Genomic DNA, 17083 nt, shown 5'->3' on the forward strand with positions numbered 1-17083 from the left:
GAGATGAAGGGAGAACCGTTGAGAGGCCCAGAATGAGACGAGTGCATCTGGAATAAATATCATTTTATCACCGGGGTTTATAAGTGCCATGTGCTGGCAGGTAACTCTCAGATATGGTATAAAACTAGACGCACTGTTAGCTTTTATAAGACTAATGTTCCATTAGCCTGCCTCTCTCTCTCTCTCTCTCTCTCTCTCTCTCTCTCTCTCTCTCTCTCTCTCTCTCTCTCTCTCTCTCTCTCTCTCTCTCTCTCTCTCTCTCTCTGTTAGTCAGTCTGTGTGTATACCATTGTTCATATCAAAAAGAAAGGGAAAGACTGACTGTGTTCCAGTGTCTCAGAATTTGAAAGAAAGGAAGTTTTCCGATAGCATAAAGAAGTCCAAAAAGGATTTTAATGGCCAATGCAGTGATAAGAAGGCGGAGCATTTTGGATTCCCCATAAATGATATAATATAAAAAAATATCTCCAAATGTTGCTGGTATATTAACAAATCACAAAAAGTCTACAAGCGAGACTAATAAGCGTTGAGTAGACTGACAGTGACGAGCCTTGTCCAGGGAATTGATCCGCCAACCCAAGCCTCAACAACCCCCTCAAACCGCTGCTCTCTGACAGGATCTCTGCATTTCAGTTGCATGATGGGACACTTGTACACTGACAGTGTGGTCGCTGAGGTTGACCGAGGAATCTGTGGGTCTCTGCAACAGTCCAAACATGTAATCTGTCTTCATTTAGACACTCATCACTGCATTCCTTACTGCACCACTGTATCTGTATGTGAGTGTCCGTATGTGTGTGTATGTGTCTTCATACATGCTTATCTGTAGTTACAGTGATGGGGGGGCACATTTGACGAGCTGCTGGGAAATATGCCCTTGTTTGCTCTAACTTATTATTGCATATTTATTTCAAATTGAAAGAAGGTAGAAGATAAAAAAAAATATTTTTGAATTATATTTGTTCTTCCATGTCAAAGTTTGTATCTCTTGAGTGGGCTTATGTGCATGTGTGGTTGTGTGTGTGGGGGCAATCGTTGAGCCCTGTGGGATTGTCGGAAAGCCGATGTAATTTAGATTATCTCTGGAAACGGACGAGGTTCCAAGAATTCCAAATCTTGGGTGTCCTCACCGTCGGCCCAGCCAGATCCGTGGCTGTTGGGATTGATGGGATGAGGCTTGTTGCTTCCCCGACCACAATGGAACGCTATGTTTTATGTCAGCCCAAGGGAAGATATAGTGAGAGACAATACCTGTGTGTATTCATGTTGTTCAATACATTGTGTTTACTCGCTAATGCGTGTAGCTGTGGAACCAAATACACCCAGCCATCAGCATTTTTCTGGAAGCCAGGGAACCATGAGAGAAAGAGAGAGTTAACAGGCCATACACATCCCCATCATGAAGAAAGTGGAAACATCTTGATTGCATGGTAGGCTTCATACTTTACCAACAGGAGGCCCCATATTTTTTGCAAAAACACACCAATTTAGTCGTCTTAAATCACAAAGTGGGGCTCCAATTAAGAGGACTTCCCTCCCCCTGTTGACGTGTCTTGGGTTCACCATCACATTAAATTACACCCAAATTAGTATCCAGCCGTGCAAATAGTTTTGGTTTTTCCAAGTCCAGATTGTGAGATATCCATCTCTGAGATCTTCTGTCTCCGCCACAGTACAAGGGAGGTGGAATTTTGTCAGTGGTGCTCATAAAGTTATACAATTCAAAAGGACCATCTTGTCCCAGTTACACTCAATTATCCACAGAAAACCTAAGCAGGTTTCTAGAAAAAGGTGTTACATGTCATTTTTCACCTCCATTGTATCGGGGTGTAGGCTGAACTCTTGGACAGTTATCTCAAAACTTTGGAAAATACAGATCAAATTAACTGAAGTTGGAAATATATAGAAAAATGTGTCTTTTTATTATGGGTAAAAGCAGAAAAAGCTTTCACTAGTGTCTTTTACACCACATTATGTCTGTGTCTTAAAGGTACAGTGAGTACACTTCAGATAATGTTATCGACATCATCAAATGTGTGCTCATATCAAATGAATCAACTTGTTTTTTTCTAGTATTCACCAACAAAATATGTGATTGCTCTGTGTGTACAGGCAAGAGGCACTGCTGGCAGCCATAAGTGAGAAAGACGCCAACATCGCCCTGCTGGAGCTCTCCTCATCCAAGAAGAAGAAAACCCAAGACGAAGTGTCTGCTCTCAAGAGGGAGAAGGATGGTCTGGTTCATCAGCTCAAACAGCAGGTAGGATTATTGTGCAAATACAGACACATACACACATATGTTGACATCGTAGTGGACAGGTTTGTGGTCCAGGTATTTCAATGAGAGGGGGAGTAAAGATATAGAGGAAAAAGTGTGAAGGAGGGCACAGGTGAGGTGTCAGTGACGAGGGGAGCAAAGAAAACAAGAGAGGCAGATAGAAACTGAGTCCAGATGTGACCGCAGTCATCCGACCACCGAGGGTAAATTTAGGATTAACCCACCCCTCGACCACTCACCACCACACACAAACACACACGGAGTTCAAATGCTCTACGGATCTCCGGTGACAACGCTTTCATATGAATTTGTATTTGTTTGCTTTTTCTGCCCACGGACACACACACATTTAACACACGCCGCCTTACACGTCACACTGATGGATATACACCTTGGCAGAGTTCAACCACACAAATGTCCACAAACACACACACACACACACACACACACACACACACACACCAATGTGTACATACTCACCCAGGCCAAAAACAAGGCTATAAACATGACCAAATGCCTCTGTGGTTCCACACAGAGGTCTATTCACACACACACAAACACACACACACACACACACACACACACACTCACACTTTGACACACGCTCACACTCGGTAAAGGTTCTCGTGGGTCTTGTAAATTTACCAACCCCTTAGTGGATGAGCCTACTGGGAGTTTGTTGGATTTCTTCTGCAGTGTTCTCCCCTCTTTACTCCTCTCCATCTGTCTTGTTTCTACACAGGTTCTGTCCATCTATCAATCTATTTCTCCTCCTCTCTTTCTTGTTTTTTACTTGTTTCTCCCACAAGGCGTTTATTTTATTACTTAATTCAGGAGAGCAAAGAGTGCAACAGCAGATGGTTTTCCTGGATCAACTTTAGTGTTGACTCTAGCCTCTGCATCCAAATCACCTCACAGCTCCGCACTGCTCCTTGGCGCCTGCCTGATATGCAATGTAGAATTGTAACACTATGCAAAAACTCTTTTATCCCCCTTCTATAGCATAGCTGCTTTGAAATAAGCTATTGGGATGGTCTGTTAAACCACTCACCCACTCGGCTTCATACATTTTTACAGTCACCGTCACACATCACACCAACTACCAAACACGCAGATGCAAAAGTGGCACCTAATGTGTCAAAACCAGACTGAGATTTAAGAAGGTTTCTGTGTCTGTGTCCCCATGATTCGCAAACTGTGAAACAACACTGCCATTCAAATAATGATAATGCAGTTGTCATTCTCAGAGTTTTAGCAAATGTTGCTAAAAATTCATAGTAATTGAATATCAAAAAGCCCCTTAATGGATATAGTAAGCTCAAAAGGATCAAATATGATGGCTGTTTCACGTTTAAGAAAAATAAATCATGTGCATGTGTGTGTCAAACATTGTTCAAAGTGGTGTAAGGGAGAAAAAGCAAGGGGTGTTTGAGAGAGGCTGTGTCAAATGGAGTCATTATAACACGCATCACTCTCCCTCTCTCTTCCTCCCTTGTCCCTCCTTCTCTCCCCATCTTATTTGAAGTCATTTATGACACCTCAGAGTCTGGAAGGTGGTTACTGACAACACAGAGACTCCACTGTCTGTGTGCACGAGTGAAAGGTGTGAGCAGTTTTGCTCTCCTCTAGGTCTCTCTCTCTTTCTCTCTGCGGTCTCATAATTTTCAGTCACTCAAAGAAGGATCACAGCCGAAACTTCCTCAGTATTTCTGTGTTTCAGTGTGTGTGTATGTGTGTGTGTGTACCCCAGTCTCACCTCACTAGTGTAGTATTTTTAGCTCCCTCCTTCAGAGTGACACACTTGCCTCTGATAACCTGCCTGACAGATGGAGAGAGACAGAGTATGAAATTATAAGTAAGGATGAATGATGTGGTGTGCTGCAAACTCAGTCTGGTATGAATTTGGGTTCAAAACATCAACGTAGCCTTTGTGGCAGGGCTAAACTAGAGTACACTGCCATGTAGAATTACTTTTTATTAGGTCTGTCAAATTAACGCGTTAATTTTGATTAATTAAACACAGAAAAATTAACGCGATTAAACAAATTAACGCAGATTAATCGCACTTCTATATTGCCCTTTGAACCGGTGCACAAGGGGTGAGACGAGAGCGCGGCTTGGAAAGAAGCAGGGGAAAGGGGCCAAGGTCTCTATGGATGTGTTATGGGATGTTTCGGGCAAAAAGGTAAGAAGACAGCTTATTACATTCTCCGCAGTGTCTGTGAATTATTCATTTAGTGGGCGCCAACAATGTAGGTTCAAAACTCAAGTAGGCTATCTCTCAATCTTCCTCCGTGTCTCACTTTTGTTTGCTAGCTGTGTGTGTGTGTGTGTGTGTGTGTGTGTGTGTGTGTGTGTGTGTGTGTGTGTGTGTGTGTGTGTGTGTGTGTGTGTGTGTGTGTGTGTGTGTGTGTGTGTGTCTCAATATTTTTGGCTTTGAGTAGTACTATGGCGAATGAGTCGGCGCTATGCGCAGTTGTGGCAGTGCAGCGCTGTCTGTTTTGGAGATAGACAGTCTTCATTTAGCCTGCTGGTTTTTTTGTGGTTTTGACTAGAAAATTTGCCCCGAGTTCCTAATTTTATTCCATGTAGCCTAGAAACCTGGCTAAGGAGAGGAGATAGAGCTGAGAGAGACGGTGAGAAAGAGAGAGAGAGAGAGAGAGAGAGAGAGAGAGAGAGAGAGAGAAACAACTGTTTATAAACAGGCACAAAAGTGTCATATTTAAGTATGCGATTAATTTAGATTAATTAATCACAGAGCCTGTAATTAATTAGATACATTTTTTTAATCGCTTGACAGCCCTACTTTTTATACCAAATACCTATTACATTCGCAAACATTTGCAAACTTCTGCCAAATACCAGGTAAGTACCTGACTGACCATATAATTAGCTCTAGAGAAAATTGGACATCATGGAAAGACAAGGTTTCCGTGTATCAGTATGGTACTGTATTAATGTAAAATATACTGTGAACTAATTATTGTGGCATAGAGACTGATAAATTAAAAGATAAGAGAAAGAAGAACCTGTTTGCTGTACATGTAGTACTTACACTACATACATAGAAACACACCTGAGAGCGTTTTAAAGGATATATGCGTGTGTCCCTGAAGGTGTTTCCTGTGTTTTGCCCTTTGAGCCCCAGCTGCAGTGTAGGCAGGACAGGAGGCTGTATATCAAGGTGACCTCAGCTCTCTTCACTCTTCTTTCTTTCCTCTTCACTTTTAGAGACTAAAACCATGACAAAAAGAGAGAGAGAGAGAGAGAGAGAGAGAGATAAGTTGTAGTGTAGAGTGTGTGAGGGCCAATGCCAGAGGGAGTGATTGTAATATTTTATGAAATGGAACATGAGAAAGGGGAAGGTGAGGAATAAACCACCGTCTGCCCCCTGCGAGAAACACATGTGGTTAACATTTACAGGTGGTGTATGTGTGGCCGTGGCCTTGGCAATTGTTCAGCAACTGTGTGGCTAAAGCTTGGCTCTAATATGGGCATTTTTAAGACTCTTGGCTCTTCATATCAGTGGCTTTGGATATAGCTCAGGGTAGGTGTTATTTTTCACCTAGCCCACAACTGTCTTAAACGATATTGCAAAAATAATGTTAAAAAAGGGTCACATTGACATTACCAGACTTTGTGGCTGAGAAAGCACCTCTGAAACGTTTAATCCTGTGAAGAAATATATATGTGATGGTGGCTGTAATTTAAAAGTCACTGCAGTAGTGAAGGGATATATCTGGTCTCAATTAAAATGATATAGTAATCATCAATGAACCAGTTAGTTACAGATTATATGTATATGTGTGTGTGAAAGTTTGACCACGTCCTAAATGCCACCATTTTTGTAATGTTTCTTTAAGAGTCCTGTATTTCTTAGTTTGTATCCCCATTGACACACTTAACTGTGTGTCATTATTTGTGTTTGATTATTATCTCCTCCTGACAAAAACAAATGTGGGTCTAATCTAATGTATTACTCCGTGGAGACATAACCGAATGAAATAATTCTCTGCAGTTCTTTGCATTGTCATTTGTCATTTTCCACTTATCAACTTTTACTTCTTGACAGAGAGACGTGGGGGGGGGGGAACTAATCAAATTTTTATAAAATGATGATTAAATAGTTCTTGTCCAACCGTGACTCAGCAACTTTTCATTATTGATAATCGCACGGATATCAACAAAGGGTCTCCTTTCACCGCTGCTGGAGGGAAAGACGAAACAACAATCTAATCTAATATTCCCCAGAGCCTTATCACGATGAAATTATTTTCTTCTAAGCATGACTCAGCAGTCCCCCCACCTCTAATTTCACATCATTCCGTGTTCATTTGTCTCTCATTCTGTCCGTTGTCAGCGGGTTACAGCAGAGCCGCAGGAAAGATAGATAGACAGGAGAAGATTAAGAAAAATAAGGGAACAATGAGAGAGGAGGAGGAGTAGAATAATGGTGTGATGATTAGATTAAGTGAGAAAGAGCGAGTTGGCATAGAAACAAGTGAGCTAAGGTCAGCATTCCTGACAATTAGAGAAAAGCGGGAGATGTTAAGAAAGGCGAGCGACGAAAATTAGAGAGTCATTTCCTCCTTTCCGACTTCTTTGTTCTCTTCTCCCTTCTTTCTTTTGACCTCACCTTTACTCACCCCTGCTCTCTCTCATTATGCCACTTTCCACATTATACACCTATTCCTCCTTTTACTTTTTCCATTATTTTCCCCCACGGTTCATGGTTTTTGGGGTTTGGGGGTTTAACAGTACAAAAATATGCATAGAGAAAAGAGACGGAGGAAGACAGTGATAATTTGTCTTTTCTTTAGCTAAATATTCTAGTCTGCTGTTTATACTCCATCGGAGATCAAATAAAAGTGGACGACGACACACAGCTAATAAGTAAGGACAGCTTCCTCCATCCAGCTCTTTGTTCCTTTACAGTTAAACACAGTTAAAGTACACCAACATTTTACTTTGATGTATTTCACCCTGAAGGGGGCTAAAAAGATTGGTAGATTAGATTCGAATTAAGTGTTTTTCCTGGTGAATTTCCCCAGTTCAAAACCTTGTATAATTAAGCCTTGGTAATATTAAATACATAGACCACATGGAGAAAGATATTTGTGTAAATGGTTTCAGTTCTGATTGCAAACCTTTATTGCATGTGTTTTGGATATCAAGGGCATTGTTAAAATCTACAAAAAATGGACATGGCAAAAAGAACAAAGTCGACAGACTAGAACATAGCTAAAAAATGAAAAATAAACAATGAGAGGACAGGGAAGGGAAAGAAATGGAAATGAGGACATGGAGGGAAAGGGAAAGAGACGTGTTAAGGAGCTTATAAGTCAAGAGGGAGCGACAGAGGGGAAAAGTGTTTATAGTGGAAAGGAAGTCTATGTTTAAAAGCTCAGATCATCAAAGACATACAGAGAAAGAGGGACAAAATAATGGTACACAGGAAAGAGAGACTTAATCATAGAAATTAAACCAACCCCTCATCTATTGAGTATTCTATTGTCAAGGTATTGCGGCTTGGTAATTTACCTGGTAGGATGGAATCACTTTGTCACTGATATGTGAAAGTAAACCTATGTTGGATTTGCCAATACCAGGGCTGTACAGTGCGACAGTTTTGATCGCATTTGCTACTGAAATTGATCACGTGCGATGATGAATACGAATCCTATCGCACTCGTGCGACAGGTTGATAATGAGGAGAGGCTGTCTTTGAAACACAGAGGAGAGATGCACAACACTGCTTAGAGGGCTCTACATTAACACTGCGGGTAAATGAGTCTTAGGCAAGTAAGTTATTAAGTCCACCCTCCACTTTGGCTGGTGAAAGATGTGTGCTCGGGATCTGTGCTCGTGCAACGATTCTAGGTATAAAAACTTCACGGCTGCATCTAGACCATATAGGCTTCAACGGCAATTGCCGGAAGGAGACGGCACATTACCGCAGTTAAGTTAGCGCGTGTACAAACAGAACATTTCCTGTGCGCCTTCACATTAAAAGCCTGTTACTAGCCAAACGTGAGTTGACTTTTATTTTGAAGCCGGTAAGAACAGGAAGTTTTTTCTAGCTTGAAAGTCAACTCCTTCAGCTGCAGAGAACAGTCAACAGTAGCCTAGTTAAACAAAGTTTTAAATAAGCCACTGAAAAGCTACTCCCAACACATTCACAACAACCTATTTAATTTATCCTAAATTGTACCAATGTGTATACTTATTTATTTAATAGGCTATGTTTAATGTTTTAAAGTTTGGTTTTAATTAACAGAAGGACATTATAATAATAATACTGAATCAGCAAAAAATTGCAATTGGCAGGTTAGATTCTTTTTTCTAAATCAGTGCACCCCTATTCATTTTTCTACAATTATTACTGCACACACTAGGATATCATATTAATTGTGAATCTCAAATGAGACCAGGATGACATGCTCAAAGGTAATTAGAGCAAAATGCAAGGGTTAAGGTTATGCAAGTTTTCAATCATAGCCTACTTTGTGTGCTACCAAATTTATTTTTGTGCTACTGAATTTTTTTGCTTGCTAGCACCAGTGCTACCACCTAAAAAAATAAGCGTACAGCCCTGGCCAATACACTGTCCACCATCGCATAATCCCAGGACTTCTGTATTTGTAAATTGCATCATTGCATGCAGTTATGAGCATGAGAACTCTTTACACAATAGTTCAATATGTAACACACATAAAGTGAGCAGTGGGTAATAATAACTTTATTTAATTTGTTTACCCTTTATCCTTTATTGTTTAATTTCACATTGAGTGATTGTTGCTGTGTGGTTGTATAAAAATAACAGCAATTGTACTAAATTACCACTAGAGGGCGCCTTCTGCGCAATGTGTTCACGGGAGTGAAACTCTAGGTCAAAGTTTAGTGTATCAATTCAAGGTGAATGGACCAAGGTGAAATGAGCATACAGAGCACAAGTGAAAAGATCGCTGAATTATTTTAATTTAATTACAGTCAGCCTGTGTTCATATGATTTGTTGGCACCGACTGTCGAGTCGTGGAAGATGGTTTGTCCAGGAGAATTGTTTTCTTTTTTAGTTTGAAGCCCCGTGAAACTGGTGAGTCATTGTACTGAATTAGCATGCTAGTTAGCCTTAGCCTAGGTTGACATTGCTAGCTGCTTAAACTGTGGGGGTAATCATTTATTTAATCGATGTTTAAGGTGAAACCGAAACTGTTTAGAAGTACCATAAAACTAATCGGAGTCAAATAACAGACACTTGACGTTTTGTAATGTTGAGCCGAGTGTTCTTTTATGATTGTAGTCTGTTTGAGTAATTATTTCAGCTGCGTCATTATGGGACGCCATGTTTTTTTCCCACCTCGTTGCCGAGCCATGCTGAGGTCAAACCTGAGGTTTTCTATGTTGTGCTGTAGGCCTATGTAGTTATAATTCCCACAGTTTATGTTAATAGTAGATGGGTTTTCAAATAGTTTTTATTCTGTATATGCAGTTCAGATTTCAGATTTCTTTATTTAGAAGGGACAGCGCACATTGATAAACATGAGCACCAAAGTTCAACATGTAAATGTGCCAGATTTAGCCATGCAGGCTAATTTTCACCTGTAGTCCCTGTAGGTGGATAGTTGTGTTGCCATCTTGCAATACTTAGCTGAATATAATAATTTGCCAATGGGGAGTAATGTGAATTAGAAATAAGATAATAAGTTGAGTATATTAATACAGATTTTAATATACAGTGATAAATGTTACTGAGTTACATTAATTTACCCTGTCAGAATGTATTCAACATTGTAATTACACAGAGATAAGATAAACATACAGTACAAGGGAAGTAAGTGATATTTTTTTGTTAACATGTGTTAAATCACTCTATATTCATACAGTAATTATTTGAACAGTATGCATGCACAGTTGATAACACAGGTCTCCCAGGCATTCAGCTTTGCAGTCATTTCCAGTTAAAATTGAGTTTTCCGCTTGTTTTATCCAATCAGGAGACAGAGCACTACAAAGATGCAGGTCTCTGTGCCCGTGAGCAATGAGTCGCGGCTCTCCATCGAGGTACTATCTGATGAAAATGGCTGTGTGTTCATGTGCTGGTGACGTAGGGAGGGGACTGCTAACTGAAGTCACTGACAGGAAGTTAGCTTAAAGGACCATATCACTTACTGCTCCTTTTATTGATTTTATCCCTAGCTATTATGCACAGGTTTTTTTGTTGTAGTTGTTGCTCTACAACTTGGTCTAGGCAACATTTACTGGCGAACCAGGTTTTTAACCTATGCTGGTTTTTAGGAAGAGGTGTCTGGCGTTCTTCATCATCTTCAATCGCAGAACGTAAGTGTCATTAGTGGAACAGCAGACCGCTGCTGTGAAGTGACAATCTTATTTTTTTTATATATACTGTATATTCAGTACAAGAACTGTTAATGCTTTATATTCTTGTTTTGTGGGAATGAAATATTTCCTTTTTGCAACTTATTAACCCGCTGTGATTAATTCGCTCCTTGAACGTAACCTTTAGAGTACATTGTAATAGAAAGCTTGTTAGTAGAAGTGTTGGTCTATGGGTGTTACAAATAAAGGAATTGTTTTAGCTGTTAATGTGTGAGCTTGCTTAACTCTACACTTGTGTTGTTTTTTAGAGGGGAGTCGACCCAGACATTAAACTTCTACTGAGTGTTCTCATTGCATTTACGGCACGAAATTGGACTCTTAATCTCAGGGTCGTGGGTTTTGAGCCGCACGTTGGGCGGTGGTGTTTTGGGCTGTTCACTTTGTCCGCTTACTGCGGTAAGTACTCTGCCTATGGAATTAATCAATGTGTGATTGAAGGATGTAGGCAAACTTCAGTTCCTTGGCTTTGTCAATTTACAGTGTCCACTGTCTCATAAACCCAGTACTTCTGTGTTTGTTATAGAGAGCTTCATTCACAGAGAACATTCCAAAGTTCAATAGAAAAGGGCACTTAGCTGTCAATGTGTGATAAGACACTATAGATTTCCTTATCTCTCTGGACTTTTGTTGTGTGGTGTGGGTGAAGACAGAAATCCAACCCCTCGCCCTTCTGAGTGTTCTCAGGTCACTGGTGTCAATGGTGCGACAAATTTGGACCTCTATTTCTTAATGGGCATGCCCGGCTAGCTCAGTCGGTAGAGCATGAGACTCTTAATCTCAGGGTCGTGGGTTCGAGCCCCACGTTGGGCGGTGGTGTTTTGGGCTGCACTTTCCTCTACCACTATCACTTACCTGTGGATCAAACTGTTGTGTTGGACATGTGATTGAGGGGCACAGAAATACTAAAGTGACTTGAACTTGTTAGTTCATAGTGTCCACTGTCTCAGAAAGCCTCTAGTTATGTCGTTATTATAAGGTGAAGTGCTTTCAACCTCTATCAGCAGTGAACAGAGGACATTCAAAAGTTCAATAGAAGAATAAAACTGTTAATGCGGGATAAGATTTTTTTTTCATCTCTAAACCTTTGTTGTCTGGTGTGAGGGGAGTCGACACAGAAATCAAACCTCTCACCTTTCAAAGTGTTTAAAGTGCACTGGTGTCAATGCTTTGGAACAAATCACTGTTTTGGACATGTGATTGATGGATGCAGAGGGGCTTCAGTGACTTGTCATTGTACATTTGCAATGTACACGGTCAAATAGAACCAAGATATTTGTGGTTGTCGTAGGCTGTTGGGGAATGGGGAAAGTGGAAACTGAAATCCGACCCCTGACCCCTTCACAGAGCCGAAGAAATCGCCCCCCTTTTTTTATCGTAGCATGCCCGGCTAGCGGTGCCGGGGGGGAGATGGACTGGAGATGGTGGACCAATCACGTCTCGCCATCTCCTAGATGGCGGACCAATCACGTCTCGCTATCTCCTAGATGGCGGACCAATCACGTCTCGCTATCTCCTAGATGCGTTTTTATTTTTTTCACGATCTTCAACCAATCGCCGTGCCCCATGTCCTCGATTCAGTTCCCCTCGTGACTTCTCCCGACCAATAGCGGGGCCGCATCTGCCTGCCGCTTACGCTCTGTCACTGCCATATAACGTCTCTCACCGGCCCCCGGGACATTCAAAGCTGATGACAGGACTCCGCTAAGGTAAAGTCGCCGTTATCATTGTGTTTATTTTAAACTGGCTAAGTTGTTAAAACTATGTTACATGACGGATAAATGAAGAAATCGTGGTTTACGTTAGGCCTTGTTTAAAAATGTACTTTTGGAGTTTGACTTTTTTCCGCCTGATGATCAGTTAAAAACCATAGCTAGTATATGGTTAAAACAGGTTATTTACGCTAGGTTATTTTTAGTTGAATACTAATACATTGCCGTTGTGTTACAGTGTTATACATGTCGCTGGGTCAAACGCTATACTATCTATGGGGCATACCGATACAGTGCTGCGGCGCATCTAATCCTCTTTTCAAACGCCCGTTCACGGTGTAAAAATAAAGTGACCGTTACTTCTTAGCCGATTGAATTTATAATGTAGGTAGCGGTAGCCTGATAAGGGCTTTTCTTCCTCACTTTAAGGTGAATGTCTGTTCATACAGGTAGCCTACTACATGTTATTTACGCTAAGGCTACTACTGGTGGATACAGATTGCCTTAACAGTGTGATATACCGCCACAATAGTGCGCGCTATGCATAGTCATTATCCTCTTTTAAGCGCCCGTTCACGCAGTAAAAAGAAGTGACAATGACTATTTAATTCATAATTTATCGAGATATCTGGCTTTCTTAAATGAAAAAAGCTTAATCATTACGATAGTAGGTCTGCTTAAGTTCTGCTATTGATTGGCAAAACGAAGGCAGACCTACTCTCGTAATTATTAAGCTATAGTCTACCTAACATCACTAAACCGTTAAATCATTGTCCTCTTTTTGAGAGGAAAAAAAGAACTGTCTCAATATCATGCTAAAATAATCATACCGTTACGTTACTGTGGCATTTTATTCTGCTTAATAAATACTAGACTTCAATGACAATATAACGTTCGAGCATTTTCTTTGCCCTGGCGAGATTTTTCTCTAGTATAGTTAATAATAATAATAATTCATTTTATTTAGATATTTAGTTAGAGTTAGCTGATTTAGACACCACTGTATTTCACTGTACAAGTAACATTGCACTCACTGGAGGCTGTATATTCAGGTGTAATGATATTTAGTGGTTAAACGTTTGTTGGTTTGTTATAAATGACACTTCCATATTTATGGTAGATGGCTTCAAAGCTAAAAAAGCACAGAGCGATGGAGCCTGATGAGTGGATGATGCGTCTGCGGAGGTTTGCCGCCCTTGGGGTTTGGCCCCCAGACGCTGGAAACAGGCCGGCTGCCCGCCAGAAAAAGTGGCATGAGCTGTTTCTGAAGGTAAACTTGAACAAAGTGATATGTGAACATCGATCATTAAAATAAATTAAGTCATACATATGTCACATTGTAATGGTTTACTGTCAAACAATATTACAGATTGAGAAATGTCCACTTCAAAGAAGGGGACAAATGTCTCTCTTCGGAGGTCAGCAGTTATGTAACTGTGGGTTCCATGTAAAGAAGGTACAAGAAAAAATATACAAAATGTTTGCTTTTATTGTATTCATTATTATTCTGACATCTTTTTTTTCTTTCTTCTGTGAACCTCCTGTAGCCCTCCAGCTCGATCCCAGTGTCCCCTTCTGCCACGTCACAGGGACTTGCTGTGACATCTGGGCCCACAGTGACACCTGCCCTCACATCTGGGCCCACAGTGACACCTGCCCTCACATCTGGGCCGACAGTGACACCTGCCCTCACATCTGGGCCGACAGTGTCGCCACGCAAACAACCCCTTACCTTGGCATCGGTAATAAGAAATAGTGATTTAACTAAACTAATATTGTCAATATATTTAAATATACAGAATTTACAAAAACTCCTCTTCAAGTTACTTTTTTTTGTTTTGACAGTTTACAAAGCCAAGGTTCGGTGGTTCACATGGAGCTTCTTTGAAGCCAAACCTGAGTTTGGCCGGGAAGCATTCAAGCAAGGTAATATATGCTTGAAATTGATTTCTCTAATATCTGCGCCTTTACTCTTTTACTGCTTGGGGTACCTTATGATTTTCTTTCCAAAATATTTTTTGAAGTGATCTAGCTTTCCTTTTTACTGTTATACCTGATAATTACAGATTTTTTATTTATAATGTTGCAAACTGCGCTCTTATTCTTATAGCCTATAAGTAGCAGTTCTGCCACAAACACTGTTACAAGTGCCACAGCAAGGACACCAGCACCTGCCCGCAGTCCCAAGCTGTTCATTCAGACTGTCTCTCCTCTGTCTCTTCCTCCCTCTCCTGTGTCTACTGCAACCACTGTAAGCAAGTCCTCAATTAAGTTGTTTTCTTCACATTGATATTTTATTAATTTGAAACAATCATCACTCATGATCTGCTTGTAATCATGTCTTTTTATATGCCTGTTTTATCATTTATGAAATAGGAAGTGTCAGCTGAAGCAGCTGCGTCATCCTCCCCTGGGCCCTCCTCTGCTCCTCTTGCCCTTCCTGCCATCGCCACATTTGCCCCCGCAGCCTCTGCTGCTACTGTGGCTGGTCCCTCATCAGTTGTGGCTGCTCCGGTTTCAGAGTCCACCTGGCTGCCTGTAAAGCTGCTGAAGACAATCCCACTTCAGGACCACAAGTGGATCTCGGCAGCTCTGTGGAAGAACCAGCGACTGCGCCCAGACTTGAAACTGTGGTACGATCCACCAGAGCCAGCGCTCATATATCACCAGGTGCCCGCTCCAGAGCGCTTTTTCACCCACAGACTTCTCGTGTGGATGCCGTACCACCTCTGGAGGGTTAGGCTGTCCTGTTCTGCGTGTGGGAAACAGCTAACAGGATATGGCGCCCACAAGAGAGCCCGGCACGTTCTGGATGTGGACCGGTATTACCTCCTCATCACAGAGACCCTCTGGTGTCAGAACTGCAAGACCAGCTGCCTTTCCACCAGTAAGGCCATCTTGGACCAGCTTGATTTGGCGCACAGGCTGGAATTCAGATTGATTCTGACGCAGAAGTGAGTATACTGAGATTATATAACCTATCTATCTTATGTTTATTTTTATTTGAAACACTAGATATTAGCTTGTTTTAAAGTTTGCCTCTGTTTTTCTCTCTTTCCCTTTGTTCTACACAGATACGCTTGTGACATGCGGGTGATTCGTTTCCTGAGGGAGAGAACTCTGGGAAACAGCCCCACTCGCTTGGTCAAGCAGCTGAGGGAAAACCACAGCGAGGAGTGGCTTAAGCGCCTCTGCCGGTACCTGGGGACATGCTCAGACTTTGTCGCTCAGCCAGGCCTTCTCCCTGTCAAATTCCAGGAACCACCTCAGCCAGTAGACATCCCCTCCCACCGCTGGATGCTGGCTGTTTATGGAAGGGACATTTTGTGCAGGCTGGACCACATCAAAGCCAGCATAACATCAACATTTGGTGACATCCTTAAAATGGATTCGACAAAAAAAGTAAATGTTTTAATATATATATATATAGGTACATTTTTCACAATACAACAAAAGTAGTACGTAGTTATACATACATGTACAATACAGGATGGAGTCTTTATCACTGTACTGTCGTGATTCAACTACCACCATATGAAGTTATTATCAATAACTTTAATTTGTGTATGATTACAGATAACCAAGAAGCTGTCAGGCATTGCTAAGGGGACGGCCTTTTGGCTCACGTCTGTGAGCAATGAGGTGGGCCAGATCCTCATAAGTGTCCTGACAACGCAGGAGGGTCCTGCTCTGGACAAAATGGCAGCTGACCTTATCAGCAGGTACAGCAGTGCTGGTGTGGCTCCTCCTCGGCTGCTATATGTGGACTGTGACTGCTGTCGAGAGGGCCAAGGGCAGACCAAACTGCAGCAAAGATTTGGTGGCTGGCCAAACCTGGTAGTCAGGCTGGACATCTACCACTTCCTGAGGAGACTGGCATCTGGGTGTACAAAGGATGCACACCCCTTGTACCCCATATTCATGGCCAGACTTTCTAGCTGCATTTTTGAGTGGGACATGGGGGATGTCGCCTTGCTGCAGCAGGCCAAGAGGGAGCAGCTGAAAGAGGAAGGTGTGCCTGGCATCACCCAACATCTGGTGGACCAGCGCATCACCAAGGACGAACTTTCCCTTCACTGCAGAAGGCGCACAAGAGGGGTGCAGCAGACAATCAGCATGATTGAGGGCCTTCTACAGGAGCTGATGGGGGAAAAGGGCAGGGACCTCCTCGGTGTCCCTCTGTTGAACCAGGAGAGGATGGAGCACATCTGGAACATCCAGAGGAGGCACGTTAAGTGCATACAAGATGAACCGGGTGTGCTGCTGTACACACAGACTGGTACCTTAACCAAGGGGGGGGTTGTGCTGCCTACATACAGGTGTGCCAGAGGGTCCACGTCCCTGGAGTCATTTCACCTCCATGTGAATAGGTTCATTCCAGGTCAGTTTGAAACATTATTGATCAATAAGATTAAATATTTTTCAGTTGAATGTTTTTTGTCGTTAGTATTTAGGCAGAAACATTTATAACAAATGTTCTTCAAATGACAACAAACTAACTAAAGTTACTTCTGCATTTGTCAAATAAGGAACAAGTGCCAATGGCTTGAATTTCCAGCTGTACCTCCTGGAAGGCCTGTGCAGATGGAACCAGGACCGTGAAGCTGCATCCCTGGCTGTCAAGCCTCCCTCCTGGCTCAGCTACTCGGGGGACCTTGTTCACTGTGTGAACGATTTAAGTATGAAGGTGCTTGGAAA

At 41.9% G+C, this 17083-nt stretch overlaps 1 protein-coding gene across 2 annotated transcripts in view; it reads left to right on the forward strand.

Moving 5' to 3' along the window:
• LOC307268506 (ELKS/Rab6-interacting/CAST family member 1-like) overlaps nucleotides 1–17083 on the forward strand; it is a 125965-nt gene that overhangs the window by 75983 nt on the left and 32899 nt on the right. For both annotated transcript variants that reach the window (XM_080051165.1, XM_080051166.1), the window contains exon 19: nucleotides 2113–2260. In XM_080051165.1, the coding sequence (XP_079907291.1) occupies nucleotides 2113–2260 (148 nt within the window). The remainder of the gene's footprint in view (nucleotides 1–2112; nucleotides 2261–17083) is intronic.

This window comes from Ammodytes marinus (assembly GCF_949987685.1).
Source record: "Ammodytes marinus genome assembly, chromosome: 22".
NCBI classification, from domain to species: Eukaryota; Metazoa; Chordata; class Actinopteri; order Uranoscopiformes; family Ammodytidae; genus Ammodytes; species Ammodytes marinus.